This window comes from Nicotiana attenuata, chromosome 7 (genome assembly GCF_001879085.1).
Source record: "Nicotiana attenuata strain UT chromosome 7, NIATTr2, whole genome shotgun sequence".
NCBI lineage: Eukaryota > Viridiplantae > Streptophyta > Magnoliopsida > Solanales > Solanaceae > Nicotiana > Nicotiana attenuata.
In genome coordinates this window covers 108,532,955-108,551,508 of record NC_031995.1, presented here as the reverse complement: position 1 = coordinate 108,551,508, position 18,554 = coordinate 108,532,955, and the positions used below count along the sequence as shown (strand labels likewise).

The 18,554-nt window shown below is 35.7% G+C and overlaps 1 protein-coding gene across 1 annotated transcript; it reads left to right on the top strand.

The window, feature by feature from the left end:
* On the top strand, nt 6,075–8,384 carry LOC109230619 (caltractin-like). The gene is made up of 7 exons (XM_019396079.1): nt 6,075–6,194; nt 7,186–7,303; nt 7,372–7,408; nt 7,485–7,512; nt 7,683–7,835; nt 7,909–8,011; nt 8,149–8,384. The coding sequence occupies exons 1-7, from the start codon at nt 6,192–6,194 to the stop codon at nt 8,211–8,213; spliced, it is 507 nt and encodes a 168-aa protein (XP_019251624.1). The 5' UTR covers nt 6,075–6,191; the 3' UTR covers nt 8,214–8,384.

Genomic DNA, 18,554 nt, shown 5'->3' with positions numbered 1-18,554 from the left:
ATTTTTTAGGCTTAATTTAGTGACCCCTCCTACCTATATAAGGGGTGTCTTCTTTGTTTTTAGACTTAGATTATTCAATAAAAATTGTAAGATTTTTCTTGCACTCTTGTGTGTGGCTACTCTTGGATTTATTCTTACCTTCAAGATTCTACTTAAGGTGGTAAGATTAAACCATTTTTGAAATCTTAGATCACTTCTAGGTATTCAAGAAAGGTGATAAGTTAGGCTTATTGTTGTCTTGTTATCCTAAAGGGTCGGGTTTCACAATCTATATCTTATTTTTAAGTCTCTACCAAAGGCGATTAGTTCTTCGTTAGCTAATTGTTGTTGTTAGGATTCAACTTCAAGAATAGACTTCTTGAATTCAAGAAACTATTTCTTGAATTCAATCCATCCTTAATTTTCCGTCCTTTTTTGTTTCTCTATTTTCGTTTAGCTTTCGCACGTTTCTTGATTTTCTTTAGTAATTCTTGAATCCCCTAACGTGTTGTTATCAAGTGGTATCAGAGCATAGGCTAATCAAGTTTTCAATCTTGAAAGTCTTGGGAGGTTCTTGAGCAAAAAACGAAAAAAAAAACCAAAAAAAAAAAAGAAAACTAAAATCAGCCCAAAAAAAAGTTTTATTGCTCATTATAATTTTTAGAATTCAAGTATTATTTGGTTTCCAAGTCAAGAAAGGAAACAAGAATATAGGATCCTACTTCTTGAAGATTAAGGTAACTTCTTTCCTTATTCTTGTGGGTTTTGGGTGTCTTAAATTCTTCATTTTTCTATTAACACTAACCAATTCCTATTCTTTCTAGGTTTGGTCTCCCACTTTCCTTTTCTTTTTCTAACTCCTTATTCATATCACTACGGGTTGTGACTTGTTAGGTTTATTAATAAATCTAAAGATTAACAATCAAGAGTTGCTTTGAGTGGAGAAAGGCAAGAGAGGTGAGAACATTAGAGGGAAAAGCCAAATTTTGAGATATACATATTTCTTCTAATTTTTGTTCAAGATGTTTCAAACAGGTAGTTATGAAGAAAGGAGGCGAGCTATGACTCAACAATTTGAAAAGTCGAACTTACAATATGCCGAATGGAAGGAAGACAATGGTAAAGTTATTTTTCAAATAAGAGCTAAAGTGATGTCTGCAATTTGTGCCCTTAGAACTAACAATGAGTTTGGCTATAACTCAATTAGCACTTATATGGTTGAGAAATTGAACTTGCATTGTGTTGAGCATATTGAACCCTACATGTTGAGAGGAGAAAAGGTAGATAAAAGAGTGTTATTATTATTCTTTATTGGAAGGTATGAGGATGCGATCTGGTGTGATGTGATTCCCATGAATAATTATCATATCTTATTGGGAAAGCCATGGTATGTTTACAGAAGAGCTTCATATAACATGGAAAAAAATAGATACTCTTTTGAGGATAACTGGAAGAAACTCATTCTTGGCCTTTGACTCCCTCACAAATTTGTGAAGATGAAAAAACTGTTAAAGATAATATGAAAAAATATGAGAGAGAAAAGAATGAGAGGAGTAAGGGAGTGCATGTCGATATCCCAAGAAAGGAAAAAGGAGAGGTTATGTTGAGTGAAGAGAGTGGGATGTCAAGTGAGAAAAAGAGTGAGCTTAAGGGGGAAAAAAAGAGAAAAGGCAATGAGATAACAAAAGTATGTGAGGTAGAGAGAGAAAAATAGGAGAGTTTGACTGAAGAAAAAGAAGAAAACTTTAGTGAGAGAAAAGAGGCTAAGGGTAAGGAAAAAGTTAGTCTTGAGATAAAAGCCAAAGAGAGTGTAAGTAAGAAAACATGTTCTTTACTTACTAACCCATTAACTCTTTCTTGTTTTAGTTCTTGTGATTTTATGCAGCCAAGTGTTGACAGACCTTTTGAAAGGGGAGATAAAGTGCAAGAGATGGTGGCAAAAGATCCAATTGAATTCCAACATGAATTTGGCGATACTATTCTTGTTGGACAGTGGAAGATAAAATCTTGGTTAATTTCTTTATTGTTGAATCTTTTTACTCTCTTGATCCTTATTTACAGGTTTATAACATGGATTTCCCTAAAGACATTGCTGAGTTAAAGACATTGCATCAAAGAATAAAAGGTGATGTTTTTCCATTAGTAAATAAGTCCAAGTATGGTATGTATAATTGCTTTATTCACATTCTTGGCCTTTCTAGAACACCTAAGATATTTCTGGAGTTAATGAACAATACTCTTATTTCTTATGTTGGTGACTTTATTATTTTTGTAGATGATGATATTTTGATGCATATCAAGTCACTAACTGTAATATCTAAGTTCAAGTGCAAGAGTAATTTGCTTCCTTTTAAAATTGAATATGGCATAGATGATTATATGTTCGAACTTGGTGGAAAGAGGCATGAAATTTTTGAGAAGAGACTTGGAAATGAGTTTTTATGTGATAAATTGCTAGAATGTGAGTTTTGTTGTGTGATAGGAAGTCATTCTTCTAGTCATATTGATTGTGAGCATGTAAAAGTATTTGATACTAGTAAAGAGGCTATGCATGATTATTGTGACGTTAGTGATCAAATGCTCTTTCATGAGCTTATCTATGACACTTTCTGTGACACTTTGAGCAATTGTTTAGAATACTTTGATGTTGAGAATATTATTTGGGAAAGTTATAATCATGAGTTTGAATGTATTGAAACTTTTATTTTGGGAATTATGGGTTCTTCTAACCTTCTTGTGAATTTATGTGCTTCCTTGAATAGCTTACATGTCGAAAAATCCATGAGATTTCTAATTGATACTTGGCTATATCATAAAAGTGTATTATTTGATAAATATGGTAGAGATACTTATTTTAAATGGGTGCGTGATCAATCTTTTGTAATTTCAGTGTCATGCACATCTTTTGACTACCTTTAGAGAGGTTTTTATAGGACAAATCTAAGTAGGCATAAATTTTATATTGGGATGATGATGTCCATATGCTTTATAAAGGAGTATTTACACCTATTAGGCTTAATTGGGTTAAGTGGACACATGGTTACTATCTTGTTTCATTCTTACCATTTTTTCAGATTAGTGGATACTATTTTCTAATGCCTTTCTTCGTTTTCTTGCAAGGTCGAAATTCGAGGACGAATTTTCTTCAAGAAGAGGGGAATGATAGCATCCTAGGAAGCTCAAATCTATTCAAGGATTAGGATGAATCTTTGGAATCTCAAAGAGGGCCTTTAACAAGATCTCAAGCTAAAAAGTTGCAAAACAAGGTCATTGGACTTCAGGAACGATCAAAGAAGTTGTTAGTTGGGAGAAAAGCTTAAGGATAAAGGATATGAGTTATATAGGTGTTATAATTATTTTATGGCCTAAATTCAATGTCCAATAAGAGGTGGATTAGATCCCAAGAAACATCCTCTGAAGAAGGTCCAAATCAGGCCACTGTTGGACCAATTTAGCACCTAAAATGTGTCCAAACTTGCAGTCCATGAAGTCCTACATAAAGCCACATTTTTATAGAATAAAAAGGGCTTACTTGATGTCCAAGAATGGTACAATAGTCGAGCTAGATGTTGAGTGCAAGTTGGTGCCAAGTTGCTTGCAAATTTACTCAAGATTTTCAAGATTCTATCCAAGATTGGTTTGGGACTTATTTCCATATATTATGGGACTATATTTATTTCTTTCCTAGTTAGTTAAGGTTATTTTCCTTTTACTAAGATTTTTGGAATTATTTTCCAAGAAATGACTTGGTTTTTGCTTCCTAGTATTTTCCTTTTCCTAAGGTAGTTGGACTTGTTTCCAAAGTAGTTTAGGACTTTATTTCCTTTTTTTTAGGCTTAATTTCGTGACCCCTCCTACTTATATAAGGGGTGTCTTCTTTGTTTTTAGACTTAGATTATTCAGATTATTATTAATAAAAATTGTGAGATTTTTCTTGCACTCTTGTGTGTGGCTACTCTTGGAATTTATTCTTACCTTCAAGATTCAACTTAAGGTGATAAGATTAAACCATTTTCTAAATCTTAGATCACTTCTAGGTATTCAAGAAAGGTGATAAGTTTAGGCTTATTGTTGTTCTTGTTTTTCCAAAAGGTCGGGTTTCACAATCTATATCGTATTTTTAAGTCTCTACCAAAGGCGATTAGTTCTTTGTTAGCTAATTGTTGTTGTCAGGATTCAACTTAATAATAGACTTCTTGAATTCAAGAAACTCTTTCTTGAATTCAATCTATCTTTAATTTTTCGTCATTTTTTGTTTCTCTATTTTCGTTTAGCTTCCGCACGTTTTTTGATTTTCTTTAGTAATTCTTGAATCCCTATTGTGTTTTTATCAGTCTCTCTCTATCTCTCAATCCCTAATTTCAGTAATGTAGAGCAAAGGAAAAGAGAACAGCAATTCCACCATTGACAGCCATTAAAAAGCTTTGAAGCTTTGATTTCGAATTTGGGTTTTCACAAAAAATATTATTTGTTTGAATTGGGTGGTGTTGCAAACAATTGGGAATTCTCTCTACGTCTCTCAATCTCTCAATCCCTAATTCCAGTAGTGTAAAGCAAAGGAAAAGAGAGCAGCAATTCCGTCATTGGCAGCCATTAAAAAGCTTTGAATTCGAATTTGGATTTTCAAAAACCATTATTTGTTTGGATTGGGTGTTGCTGCAAACAACTAGGAATATGGTTTGGAGTTTATATCTCAATTTTGAGGGTGTTTTGGTGAAGATTAGACTTGATTTTGGCTGAATTTCAGATTGAAACTCGAAGAAGAAGACATGACATACATTATATTTACGAAATTATAGTACAGTTGTAGTAAAATAGTAGAAAAATTGTATTTTTGTTTATATATTTTTTATTTAAATATTGTGTGAAATTTGAACAATATTTGTATAAAAATTGTATTTACGTGGTATGATATTGTAGCTGTATATAACTGGGTAGAAATAATGTGTGAAAGTTATAGATAAGATGTATATAAGTTGTATGAAATTTGTTTTTACTATGTATAAATCAGATACAAAATATACAAAAGACATATCATATAAACTTTGTATAAAAATTGTATTTACATGGTGTGATATTGTAGTTGTATATAACTGGGTAGAAATAATATATGAAAGTTGTAGATAAGTTGTATAATATATAATTAGTTGTATGAAATTTATATTTACTATGTATAAATCAGATACAAAATATACAAAAGACATATTGTATAAAATTTAAATAAAAATTGTATTCAAGTTGTATGATATTGTAGTTGTATTTAACTGGGTAGAAATAATAATGTAAATAATATGTATATTTATATTTTGTGTCAATATGTTGAATTTGGTTAAATCGGCTATTTACATGCTTGATCCCCTCAGTCTCGAAATTACTAACAATGGAGTCATTTGAAAAAACTCTAAAACTTTATATTTTCCACCAAATTTAATTAAAAACAAAAAAAAACTTAGCAAGTATGGATAACGGGAAAATTAAGGAGCTGCCATGCAAATATCACATGAATGGCTGTGATGGTCCTAAGAGTTATGCTAAGTTTTCTGAATACCAGGTTCAATTGAAATCCATTTAAATCATGTATATACTTATGGACACAATTCTTAAAAATATGTATATAATATTTTTTCTTTTTTTTTTTCTACCAAATATAATCATAATCATTCTGAACATAATGACTCTGAAGTCGACTATGTTGATCATGACCAGAAACCATGCGAATTAATCGTGTGTACATGTTTTTGCAGAAACAACTACTTGGATATTCAAAGAAAGTAATGAATTTGGGAGTTTAAGACTAAATCTAATCCCTCGAGATGTGAGGGATTAGATTCTCTAAATCCCTAAATATATCAATTTGGAGAGAAGAGGGGAGAGAAAAAAGGAAAAGGGTGTAACTAAATTCATTGACTAAAGTCACAAATAATGAATTTGGGAGCCTTTTAAGGTGGATTATATATATTTTGTAGACTAAACATGGGTAGGTCGGGTAATTATGTAAATATGGACATTTTTAGTAATAAGTTTCTAATTTCGTGTATGTATGAAAAAATCCCTTTAGAATACTGGCCCATTGGGCTTTAATTACGAGTACTCTGGTTCGTCCACTGGGATTAAATATCAAGTATCAACCTCCTCTGTCTGTCGATTTGCATCCATCTGACAAAGGAGACGACGACATCGACAGTGATTTGAGAAAGATCTTCCAATAAATTATGGTGTGCTTTTATTTGAAAAGAATACATTTTTAGCTTCTGCTATTTTACTTTTTTTCCCCCATTGCTGTTTGTTACAATAATCCTAATTTTTTATTCCCACGTATTACGTCGTATTCATCATCTGCAATGCGATTACTTTTTATATTAGGTGTTTTTCCCTTTTCACTTTTGAGAAATTGTAACCCTTTAAACGTAATTTAATATTCATCACCCTTAAACGCTTTTTTCTCTATGTTACTTTATGCTGATAAAGAAGAGAAAAACCAAAATAAATAAAACGCAGATGAATTATTTGATTGAAAATAGACGAAAAAGAAAAGATGTTTAATTTGGTCAACTGAAATAATTGTTCGCATGAGGTTTGAAGATTCTGAATGATTCTTTATGATGTTGTTATGTCTTCCTTTTATGTTGGGATGGAACTGTGCCATGAAATAACATTCGGCATAACAGAAGATGCAACTATCATCCCGCCAATTAATATTATATTCTTGCATTTTTGCTTGTCTTGTTAGTAATTGGTTATTGAACAAGAACATTTTGATCAATTAATATTGACCAAAGTCCTGTTGATTTTACCAGAATATTTTTCTTATGAGCTTGGGACTTGGCAACTGAAGCTTTTCAGAATTAATTTGTCCCTAAGCTTTTTGCCTTGCATATAGTGCACTTTACAATACTCTCTTGTAACTTCACTGGTTGTAATCTATTCTACTGGGAGCCATATATCCTATGTATTGAATCCTTTTATTTCTTTAAATTTTGAGTAAAAATTGTAGTATTTGGATTGAGCACCCTGAGATGGTTTATTTGGATGGAGAACTTAATGTTGTGGCTGATGATTACTCCAGTAATATTATTTTTTATTGGTATGGAAGATGTAAATGTGTTAACTCTTATTGTGTGTCTTAGAATTATCATAGTTTACTTCAAATGAAAGAAAAATATCGCTGTACTTTTTGTAGTTGACGGGACTTGTTTACCTGAATAGGCAAGCGTAACAAGAAAGATCTCAAGAAGGGACACTAGAAGCCGTCACCCTGGGCTGACACAGCAGAAAAGACAAGAGATCAAAGAAGCGTTTGAGCTGTTTGACACTGATGGATCTGGTATGGTACTGACTTGTTTTTGTGTGTTTGACTGATATATCTCTCTAACTTAATTAACCCCTGTTCAGGCACTATTGATGCTAAGGAGCTGAATGTTGCTATGAGGTTTCCTTACTTTGCTAAATTTATACTCTTTCTATTATCTAATCTGTGGTCATGAGCTAAGTAACATCTATTGCAGGGCCCTTGGATTTGAAATGACAGAGGAGGTAATTTTGTTGCATCCTTGTATATTTGTTTACGTCCTCTTCATGTCGCTGGATTTATTTGTTTTGACTATCCACCTCTATGTTATGTGTAATTGATAATAAATAGCACATTATCTTATTTCTTCATATCCATTTTATGGCATGACTAATGTTTCATGTTTTGTTTTCAGCAAGTTGAACAAATGATTGCTGATGTCGATAAGGATGGTAGTGGTGCAATCGATTTTGATGAATTTGTACACATGATGACTGCCAAGATAGGGGAAAGGGACACTAAGGAGGATCTCCACAAAGCATTTAACATACTAGACCAAGATAAAAATGTTAGTCCTTTTTACAATCTAGCTACTCCAATTTTTCGATATGATTCTAACTCGACATGTTATGAGAGTGCAGGGTAAAATATCTGCTGCTGATATTCAGAGAATCGCCAAGGAATTGGGTGAAAATTTCACTGCAAGAGAGATACAAGAGATGATTGAGGAAGCAGATCGCGATCGTAACTTCTTTTTTGTCATTCTTGTTCTCCTTATATTATGAATTTCATTACCCTCTTAAGGATAAGTTGGTCTCAACATGTACATGGATCCATTTCTCAAGTGTGGTGATCTGGACTTGTGTGTCTTTGTTATGTAGGTGATGGAGAAGTAAGCGCAGAAGAGTTTATGAGGATGATGAGGAAAACCAGCTATGGAAACTAGTACAAAATTAATCATATGCTACTGTTAAGTGTGATAGTTTTAAACGAGACCAACTTTTCGACTTTCAAGTTGCTTGCCTTTTTTTCCCCTTGTCCTCTTTCATCATGTATTGTGTAAATACTTTATCTTTCCCCAACTGAATAAATGAAAGAAAACAAATTTACTATAAAAGCATTGAAGTTGCAGGGTCACATAAAATAGAGATCAATACATATAATTTTATTATATAAAATGAACAACTCAGATACTTTAATAGAAGCAGATCCATGATTTTAATAGGTTGGGTTGAACTTTTAAGGTTTTATAATGAGCCCATTTTAAATTAGAAATTAAGGACTCAGCATGTTAGTTTTACAAAATTTTAACGAATATATATAGGAATTTTTACCTCCTATAGCAAAGGTTGATACCTTATTTATTTTAAACAAATACCCTTTTAAAAAATTATATTTCATAGCTACTGTTTAACCAAAAAATGAGATTTTAGTCAAAGCTAGAATTTAGAAGAACTCGGGTTAATGATAATCAAGAAAATGAATGAAAAGAAGTAATTTTGGATAGCAAGATGATAATCAAGAGAAACAAATAAATCAATGTCTATTCCAATAGTATTTCGTGTCCTTACAACTGATCATACATCTCCTTTTTATAGATACCTTTGGAAATATACGTTTTTCTCATAATGAGGCTATTATGAGTAATTAAAGACATTGAATGTTACGTTACACAATCATTACATTTACAATATATTCTCTAACGTATTCAGCATTTAATACCCATGAAATGTTGTACTTGTACTCTTTTCCATTGTCAGATTCATTCCTTCTGATTCTCAGATATAAATGACTTAAATAGGTACGGGTGCCGAGTTATTTGTCTGATTGCCCGTGCCTCTTCCTCTTTCTTTGCTCGAACCTGTTGCACCTCATGACTCTTGGCTAATTGCAATTCTTTGACCATTTGACAAATCCACGTGTCTTGACACGTCACCTTTATATATAAATATAATTTTTCCCAATACAGATAGTTCCCCCACTTTCTATTTATTCATCAGTTGAATATTTGGGAAGTGAATTTCATTAAAAGAGAATTTTTGTCACCATTAATGCTTTGACAAAATTGACGCTTCAATTGTCACTTCCATTTAATGCGTTTTTACACATGTCATCCTCTTATTAGCTCTACAGTTTTGCAGCACTTTCTTAGGCTTTCTTTTCGGCTTCCCTGTTCACGAAGTGTCAGTTATCATTATTATGGTCCTTCCATCATTGTACTTTTTCCTTTTGCCGGTTGTCCATCAGTATAAATATAACTTCTTTTCTTGTCTTTTACCACATAAAGCGTATTGAACACTTCAATTCTTCAAATCTCTATTCACTTCTTCTTCACTTCAATCTTCTTCGCCATGACTTCATCAAACACTAACCCTAGGAGAACTCCTATTTTAGATAACTTCCCCAATGCGCCCATTAGGCATAGAAAAGGTGGTAGACTTCATAGCTTAGGGTCTGCTCGCGGTGGTAGCACATCCACGCCTTCTCCTAGTTCTGGTCCCTCTTCTAGAACTAGAGGTTCCATTTCTCAAAGGTCTTCTTCTAGGAACAAAGAATCCTCTGAGCCTTTACGTGAGCCTTTAGTTGAAGAGATAGTCCCAACAGAACTATCTTTTTATCATGATAGGGAATCTCTTAGGAACCAAGTTGCCACTTTAGATCGTGCCAATGCTTTCCCTACTCAAATTACAGAAATTCTAGCTCCTATAGTTCGTAAGGACCGTCACTAGAGTGATGATTTTCCCATTATCCTTCCTAATCCAAATCAGAGGATCACTTCTTACATGATTGGATTCTCTTTTGTTTATACATACCCTTTTACTCTAGGGTTCAAACCAGCCATTGACCCGGTCATTCTAGATTTTTGCCGTTTTTTCAACGTTTGTTTGGGTCAAATCGGTCCAATTGTATAGAGGGTTGTCGCCTGTTTGAGGCACCTCATCAACATGGCAGATGTTGGCTTTACTTTCCCTCACCTAATTCACCTCTACTCCCCTAGGCTTTTTCGTAACGGCGTTTTTACCCTGGCGGCCAGGAGCAAGAGGGTTTTAGTGAGCCCTGAAGATGACAAAGACCGTGGCTGGTATGCTCGGTTTGTTGCTGCCCCCACTGCTGGCTTAGTGGGTGAAGATAACGTTCCCTTCCCTGAGAAGTGGAACTTTGCACGTAAGTGTTATATCTTTCTCATGCCTTTTTCTTTCATGCTTATTAATTTCTCTAATGTCGCTTCTTTTCTTTTCTCAGCAACCATGGGTGTTGTAGAGAATGTGCCCAACTTCCGTGGTTGGGTAGAGAAATTGTTGAAGACTGCTCCAATGGAGGGTAGGTCCTGGAAAAACATTTCCAACCGTTACGGTTGGAAAGTAAAGACTCATGGTAAGAGTTTCTATTTTATCTTTCGCGTATATAAATATTTTCCTTTATTGTTCTAACTTTCATCCTTCTTTTTATCAGGATTTGCTATTCGGCGAGTTACTATTGAGGCAGTTCTGGCCTCTCGTGACTCTTCGGGTACCCGTACCTCTTTAGCCCGAGAAATAGTCTTCTGCAAAAAGAAAAGCTTCTGAGGAAGAAGACTCAGAAGAAGAGGATGAAGGAGGCTCCCTGGTAACAAGACCACGAGCTAGAAGACGCATCGTCTCATATGACGAAGCTGAAGTTTCACCTCGTCTACCTCTTCCCGAGCCTGTTGATACCCCAATTGCTATTCCTGATGATGACGTCACTCTTCACGATACTCGTGAGTCTATTGATCAACTTTTTATCAGTGGTTTTGATAGTGGAAATTTAGGGCCTGTTTTAGATGAACTTCCCTTATCTTCCTTTTCTACTCCCGCGCCTGTGATTCTTTCCTTACCTGCCTCAACTATTTTTGTTCCTCCCTCTACTATTTTTACTCCTTCCACCGCTCCTCCTTTGACAATTCCCCCACCTATCGTTCACCATATGGAGGTGGGTTCTTCGAGTAGAAGTACTGCTATGAGGAGCGTAACTATTAAAGTTCCTGCTGATAGCAGCCTCTTAAGGAAGTCAGGTCAAGCTGACGTTTGGATCGAGCCTTTAATTGGCCCAATCGAGAAAGCAAAACTGGAGAGCCATAGCAGCCTGACTTTAATAAATGACATAGTGCATGCCACTTTGAAGGTATTTTCCTTCTTTCTCTTCTTTACTTTGTAAAAATTTCTATCTTCGAGATTCTTATTTCCCTTCCTTTTTTCTTAGGCCAATCTTATCGGCACTGAACTGATGAACAGAATCTCCCTCTTGGAGAAGGTAGCACGTGATTCAGAGAAGGTTGCACGTGATTCTAAGTCGGAAGCAATCAATTGGAAGGAACAATTTGACAGTGCTCAAATAGACATGGAGGATTTACAAGAGAGCAAAAGTACCTTAGAGCAGCAAGTGCGAGCATTAACTTCGGAGCTAGCGGTTACCAAGGCTTCCTTGAACCAAGAAGAAAAAGAAAAAGAACGCCTTGAATCCTCTTTTTCAGAACAGCTGTCTAAGGCTAGCGAAAAGAGAACAGGGCGTTGAAGGCTCTGCTGAATCAAAAAGAAGTTTATGCTGGAGAGTTCGTGCAAAACGTAACTCAAGCACAAGAAGAGCTTCAAGTCTCTGCTGATAAGGTACGCGCTTTAGAGAGCTCTCATGTTTCTCTTCAAGCTTCTTATAACTCCGCCTTGGCCGAAAATGAGGAGCTCAAGAATGAGGTGGCTGCTTGGGAAAAGGATTATGAGATCCTTGAAGAAAAATTTGATGTTGAGGTAAGTTGGGTTTTTTTGAATTCGCGTCGTGATACCCTAATTGAAGCTGGTCAAGAAAACTTCGACCTGGAGTCAAAATTAGCTAAGGTTAATGAAACCATTGAACAAGCTCAGCAAACACAGGACTTTCCTTCTCCCGTGATTGAAGCTCCCGTGGTTGAAGCTCATACGGGTATTGCACCTTCTTCGAGCCCAACCGAACCTACTGCTCCAAGCCAAGTTGAAACCGCATCTGTTGATGCTCTTGCTCAAGTTGAGTTGATTGCTGTGAATCAAGATCAACCCGCAACCGTTGATGCTCCTGTCCAAGTTGAGCATGTTGTCGTTGATGCATCTTCTTCAGTTCCCACATCTTCTTAGTGAAAAATTTACGTTGTCTTGAATTCCTTCTTTTTTGCAGGCACAACTTGGGAAAGTTGTGTTAGAAACCCTTGGCTTAATTTGAGGGTTTATTTCAGGAAATTGTAATCAAACCCTTAACTTCATTTGAGGGTTAGTTTTGGAACACAAGTCCCCAAGTCTTTTATGGGGCAATCTGTATAAACTATTTTGTAGTTTTATGACTAAGTTCGTACTTAGTCTTAAGTATTTAAGAAGTTTTTTTTATGTTATTATCTTAGACTTCTGTTTATTCTATTCTTGCCTTTGTTCTTAAGGACTTATAGAATAGTTTGCATTTTTGTTTTTCGAAAATGCTTCTGTCAATCTCATGACTAAATAATTTAAACATAAGTTTTATAAAAGAGGGCCCTTTTATATTTCGACACTTAATGAAGAAGACGTCTCAACTTCATAATGGTGTTATCATACGATAAAAGAAATAGGAACACACATGTTTCTTTTGAAATAACATTGACAAGTTTTTTTTTATTTGAACTTTGTCCAGTTTTGAATAATGCTTGACATGTATTTGAATTACATCTATAACTTTCTCGTAATTGTTTTTCTTGCAACAGATTTTTAAGAAAAAATAATAAATACGAGGTTTTTCTTTATAACCCGTTTCAGAACAATAAACGCAAGGTTTTTCTTTATAACCTACTTTAGTACATAGCTTTTACCCTAACTACAGTAAGGTTTTCTTTAGCCTTGGCTCGTGACTTCGTGACTTTTACTCTGCACTTCACTTTTCCAGGCTTGATTTCTCTTCAATCTTCTTTGCCTTCTTTATACATACTCGTGTATACTATGTAGTCCCCTAAGTGTATGAGTGTTGAAGTATGAAGCCTCGAGAACTTGATTGTTTCTTCTCTTTTGGTCCTTTTCCTGAAAAGGAAAAACATACGGGACTCGGAGGTCAGATTTTAGATGAAGACTGCCTAACCCGTTTATATTTCTATCAGAATAATTGTAACCCTAGGCCAGGAATTTTAGTTTATTCCAGATGCCTTACAGGTCGTGACTCATCATTTAGTACGAGTTAGTTTATTGCCTAGCATCTAAAATCGTTAGTAAAATTTTAACAATTCAAAAAAATTAAATGAAAAATGGTGATGCCTGACCGTGGGTATTCCTTAGAAGTAATATCTCTTCAAATGAACAGCATTCCAATGTGAAGGTAGTATTTTGCCATCCATTGTCTCCAATACATATGCTCCCTTTCCTGCAATATCACGAACTCTATGGGGTCCTTCCCAAGTTTGACTTAGCTTACCCGCGTTGGCTACCTTTGTAGATGGGAAAACCATTTTAAGTACGAAGTCCCCAACTTTAAAGAATCTGAGGCGTGCTTTCCTGTTGTAATATCGTTCTATGACTTGTTTTTGTGCTGCCATTCTTATTAATGCAGGTTCTCTCCTTCCTTCAAGTAAATCTAGATTGACCTGTATCTCCTCATCATTAGATTCTTGCGTCGCTTGTGTGAACCGTGTGCTTGGTTCTCCTATCTCAACTGGAATTAAAGCCTCAGCTCCGTTAACCAATGAAAACGGTGTTTCCCCTGTGCTTGTTTTTGTTGTTGTGCGATACGCCCATAAAACACCAGGTAGCACCTCTGGCCAATTTCCTTTTGATTATTCCAAACGCTTCTTTAAATTATTGATAATAACTTTGTTTGTTGACTCTTCTTGTCCATTACCTATCGGATGATAAGGCGTGGAGGTAATCCTTTTAATTTGCTAACTTTGAAAAAATTCGGTGATTTGAGCTCCTATAAACTGAGGTCCATTATCACATACGATCTCCTTCGGTACTACGAATCGGCATATGATGTTTCGCCAAATAAAATCTTTGACTTCCTTTTCTCGTACCTGTTTGAAGGCTCCTGCCTCTACCCATTTAGTAAAATAATCAGTAAGTACGAGCAGAAATTTTACCTGTCCTTTTGCTTGTGGTAATGGACCCACGATATCCATTTCCCATTTCATGAATGGCCATGGTGCGATGACCGGATGTAATAATTCCGCGGGTCTATGCATGTTGTTACCGTACCTTTGACATTTATCACATTTGGCCACGAAACTTTCCGCTTCTTCTTCCATTTTTGGCCAGTAGTAACCTGCCCTGATTAAGGTTCTTACCAATGATCTTCCTCCGGCGTGATTTCCACAATGCCCCTCGTGTATTTCCCTCATTACGTACTCTGTTTGAGAAGGTCCGAGGCATCTAGCTAAGGGACCACCGAACATTTTACGATATAGGTTGCCTTGATTTAAACAGTAGCGAGCAGCCTTTTTTCGAAGTGCATGGGCTTTTTTCTTGTCATCAGGGACGGTTCCATACTGCAAAAAAGCAACAATCTCGTTCCTCCAATCCCACGTTAAATTATTAAAATTTACCTCATTTTTATCAGGGTCGAGAGCTGAATGAAATAAATGAATAACCGAAGTGTTTGCATCGCTTGCCACGTCAGCCGCAGATGCGAGATTAGCTAAAGCGTCTGCTTCAAGATTTTCATCCCTTGGTATTTGTATAGCTTTCCAGGTTTGAAATTGCTTTATTAACTCCCGCACCTTTTCTAAATATTGCTGCATCCTTGCTTCCCTGGCTGTATAAGTCCCCAGCATTTGATTAACCACCAGTTGTGAATCGCTCTTGATTATAATCTGATTTATGCAAAGTTCTCGTGCCAATTCTAAACCTGCAATCACAGCCTCATACTCTGCCTCATTGTTAGTTATAGAATGACATTTATTAGCTTGCCGTATGGTTTCACCCGTAGGTGGTACCAAAATAATCCCTAAACCTGCTCCTTTTATATTAGATGAACCATCGGCGAATAAAATCCAAGTTCCTGGATTAGCTCCATTAAGCACCTGTAATTCTTTTTGTGTTTCTAATTGCATCCCCTGTCTAAAATCAGCCACGAAATCAGCCAACACTTGTGATTTTATAGCAATTCTAGGTTGGTATGTGATTTCATATTCACTTAACTCTATATCCCATTTGGCCAACCTACCTGATAACTCATGCTTATGTAATATATTACGTAAAGGGTAGGCTGTTACTACAATAATTGGATGACACTGAAAGTAAGGTCTTAATTTCCTAGATGCCATGATTAATGCAAGTGCAAGCTTTTCTAGTTGAGGATACGGCATTTCCGCATCTAACAGAGATTTACTAACATAATAGATAGGGGATTGTTTACCTTGTTCTTCTCGAACCAAAACAGCACTTACCGCTACTTCTGAAACAGCAAGGTAAATGATCAGTCTTTCCCCAACCTTTGGTTTTGCTAGCAAAGGTGGATTTGATAAGTATACTTTCAAATCCCTGAGTTCCTGTTGACATTCCTCATTCCATTCGAAATGATCCTGCTTTTTAAGGGCTGAGAAGAATTTAAAACATTTCTCTGATGATTTAGAAATGAATCTTCCCAAGGCTGCAATCCTCCCTGTTAATCTTTGAACTTCTTTCTTGCTCGAAAGTATATCAGGGATTTCCTCAATGGCCTTAATCTGTGCAGGATTCACCTCAATACCACGGTTAGAAACAATAAAACCCAAGAATTTACCTGACGCAACACCAAATGCACATTTTTGGGGGTTTAACTTCATATTAAATTTTCACAAAATCTTAAACGTTTCAGACATATGAGATATATGATCTTTTGAATACTGAGTTTTAACAAGCATGTCATCTATATATACCTCCATAGTCTTACCTAAATACTCTTGGAATATTTTGGTAACTAACCTCTGATACGTTGCGCCTGCATTCTTTAGACCAAAGGGCATTACTTTATAACAGTAAGTCCCCCTGTCTGTTATGAAGGAAGTTTTTTCTTCATCTCCTGGATCCATTTTAATATGATTATACCCTGAATATGCATCTAAAAAACTTAATAGTTCATGACTTGCAGTTGTATCAATCAATTGATCTATGTGTGGCAGTGGAAAAGAATCTTTAGGGCAGGCTTTATTAAGATCTGTGTAATCTACGCAAACCCGCCACTTACCGTTCTTCTTTGTAACTACAACAGTGTTGGCTAACCAGTTAGGATACTTTACCTCACGAATAGAGCCAATTTTTAGCAATTTTGGGACTTCTTCTTGAATCACCTGATTCTTGAAAGTTCCTTGCTTTCTTTTCTTTTGCTTGACTGGAGGATATGAGGAATCTTCATTTAGTTTATGAGTCATCACCTCCGGTGGTATCCCTGTCATGTCAGTATGGGACCAAGCAAAACAGTCTGCGTTAGCTTTTAAAAATTTAATTAACTTACGCTTCACCTCCGGGCTAAGAGTGGCTCCTATATACACTTTTCTCTCTTGCCAGTGTATAAACAAAACCACAGCCTCCAGCTCTTCTATCGTCGTTTTGATGTTTTCATTTTCCTCTGGTTCTTAAATGGAATCGGGCCTTGAATCTACATCTATTTGTTCTTGTTCAGTTGAGGTTGACGCTATGTTATCCTCAACTGAATTATGTAATTGCTATTTTTCTTCACCCTTCGTACTCAAATCTGCCACAGAGTTGATGTTCTTAGATGTTTGTTGATCTCCCCTGATTTGACATATTCCCCATGGCGCTGGAAATTTAATGACTTGATACAAGGTTGAAGGAACAGCGTCCATTTCGTGGATCCATGGCTCCCAAGAATCATATTGTAAGCCATCTCCATGTCTACTACCTGGAACTTTGTATCTTTCACGACTCCTTCAGCAAATGTGGTGAGCGCTACCTCTCCTTTCGTAACGACGCTGGAATTATCAAACCCAGATAGAGTATGTGCCTTTGGTATTACTTTTTCTTCAACTTGCATCTCACGTAATACTCTTAATAGAATAATGTTTACGGAACTACCTGGATCAATCAAAACTCATTTTACATTAGTATCGTATACAATTAAAGATATTACCAGTTCATCGTTATGAGGGATTAACACGCCATCTGCATCTGCATCACTGAATGTAATGTTGTCTTCTTCTAAAACTTGGCGCACCCGTTTTCCTTGGGTAATTGTTACTTTGGAAATTTTGTTAGCAGCAATATATGATATACCTGTATTGGGGAAATTTTACTTATATTTATGAAGGTGACATGTCAAGACACATGGATTGGTCAAATGGTCAAAGAATCATGATTAGTCACGAGACAGGGGTTACAGCAAATACGAGCAAAGAAAGATGAGGAGGCACGGGAAATCAGTTAAGAAACATAACGCCCGTACCTATTTAAGCCATTTATATCCGAGATCAAAAGGAATGAATCTGTCCATATAAAAGAGTGCGGATGCGACATTTGATGGGCATTAAATACTAAATACGTTAGAGAATTTATTTCTTATGTAATGATTGTGTAACGAAGCATTTAGTACATTTAATGTCTCATAACAGCCTCATTATGTTTAGGGTAAAACGGATATCTTCAAAAGTAGCTATAAAAAGGGAGATATCCGATCAGTTGTGGATACAAAATATTGGGGAATAACATATTGATTTATTTTCTCTGGATTATCATTTTACTCTCCCTAATTATTTCTTTTCTCTATATTTTCTTGATTATAAGTAACTCGAGTTCTTCTAAATTTTAGCTTTGATTGAAATTCCATTTTTTGGTTAAACAAATTATTTCCGTTACCGGGAATCTGATAATCTATTTCTGCTTTGCATAACTTTCCTTGTTACGTCAACTATGTCGAACAACAATGACAACATCCGAGGAAACCAAGAAAACCAGACAAACCAACAACTTCAAGGAGATCTGCGAGACAATAATGCATTAGTTCCTTCGCCACAAGGTTCTCCACGGCGATCTCGTGAAGGAACTCATGAAGGATCTCACACAGATGGACAAGCTCAATTTGAAAATACTGAAGCTATGGATGAAGCTTTACAAAAACTAATCGCTACTCAAGTCAACAAGGCTTTACAAGCTTTTGTTAGTCAATTACCTATTGCTCCACCCACACTAACTCCGAATAACAATACTTTGGAGAATCCTCGTTCTGGACTGGTTAATTCAGGTAGCGGTGGAACCCCCAGTGAAACACAGGAGGGAGAACCAGGCAATCCCGTTAATTCTGATTTACAAAGTCTAGTACTAACATTGCAGAAACAGCTTAAGGAGCAAGGTGACCG

Bases quoted from the DNA above. Each gene is read 5' to 3' on its own strand.
- LOC109230619 (XM_019396079.1), top strand. The intron at 7,304-7,371 runs GTATGGTACTGA...ACCCCTGTTCAG, and splicing joins GTTTGACACTGATGGATCTG to GCACTATTGATGCTAAGGAG. The intron at 8,012-8,148 runs GTAACTTCTTTT...TTTGTTATGTAG, and splicing joins TGAGGAAGCAGATCGCGATC to GTGATGGAGAAGTAAGCGCA.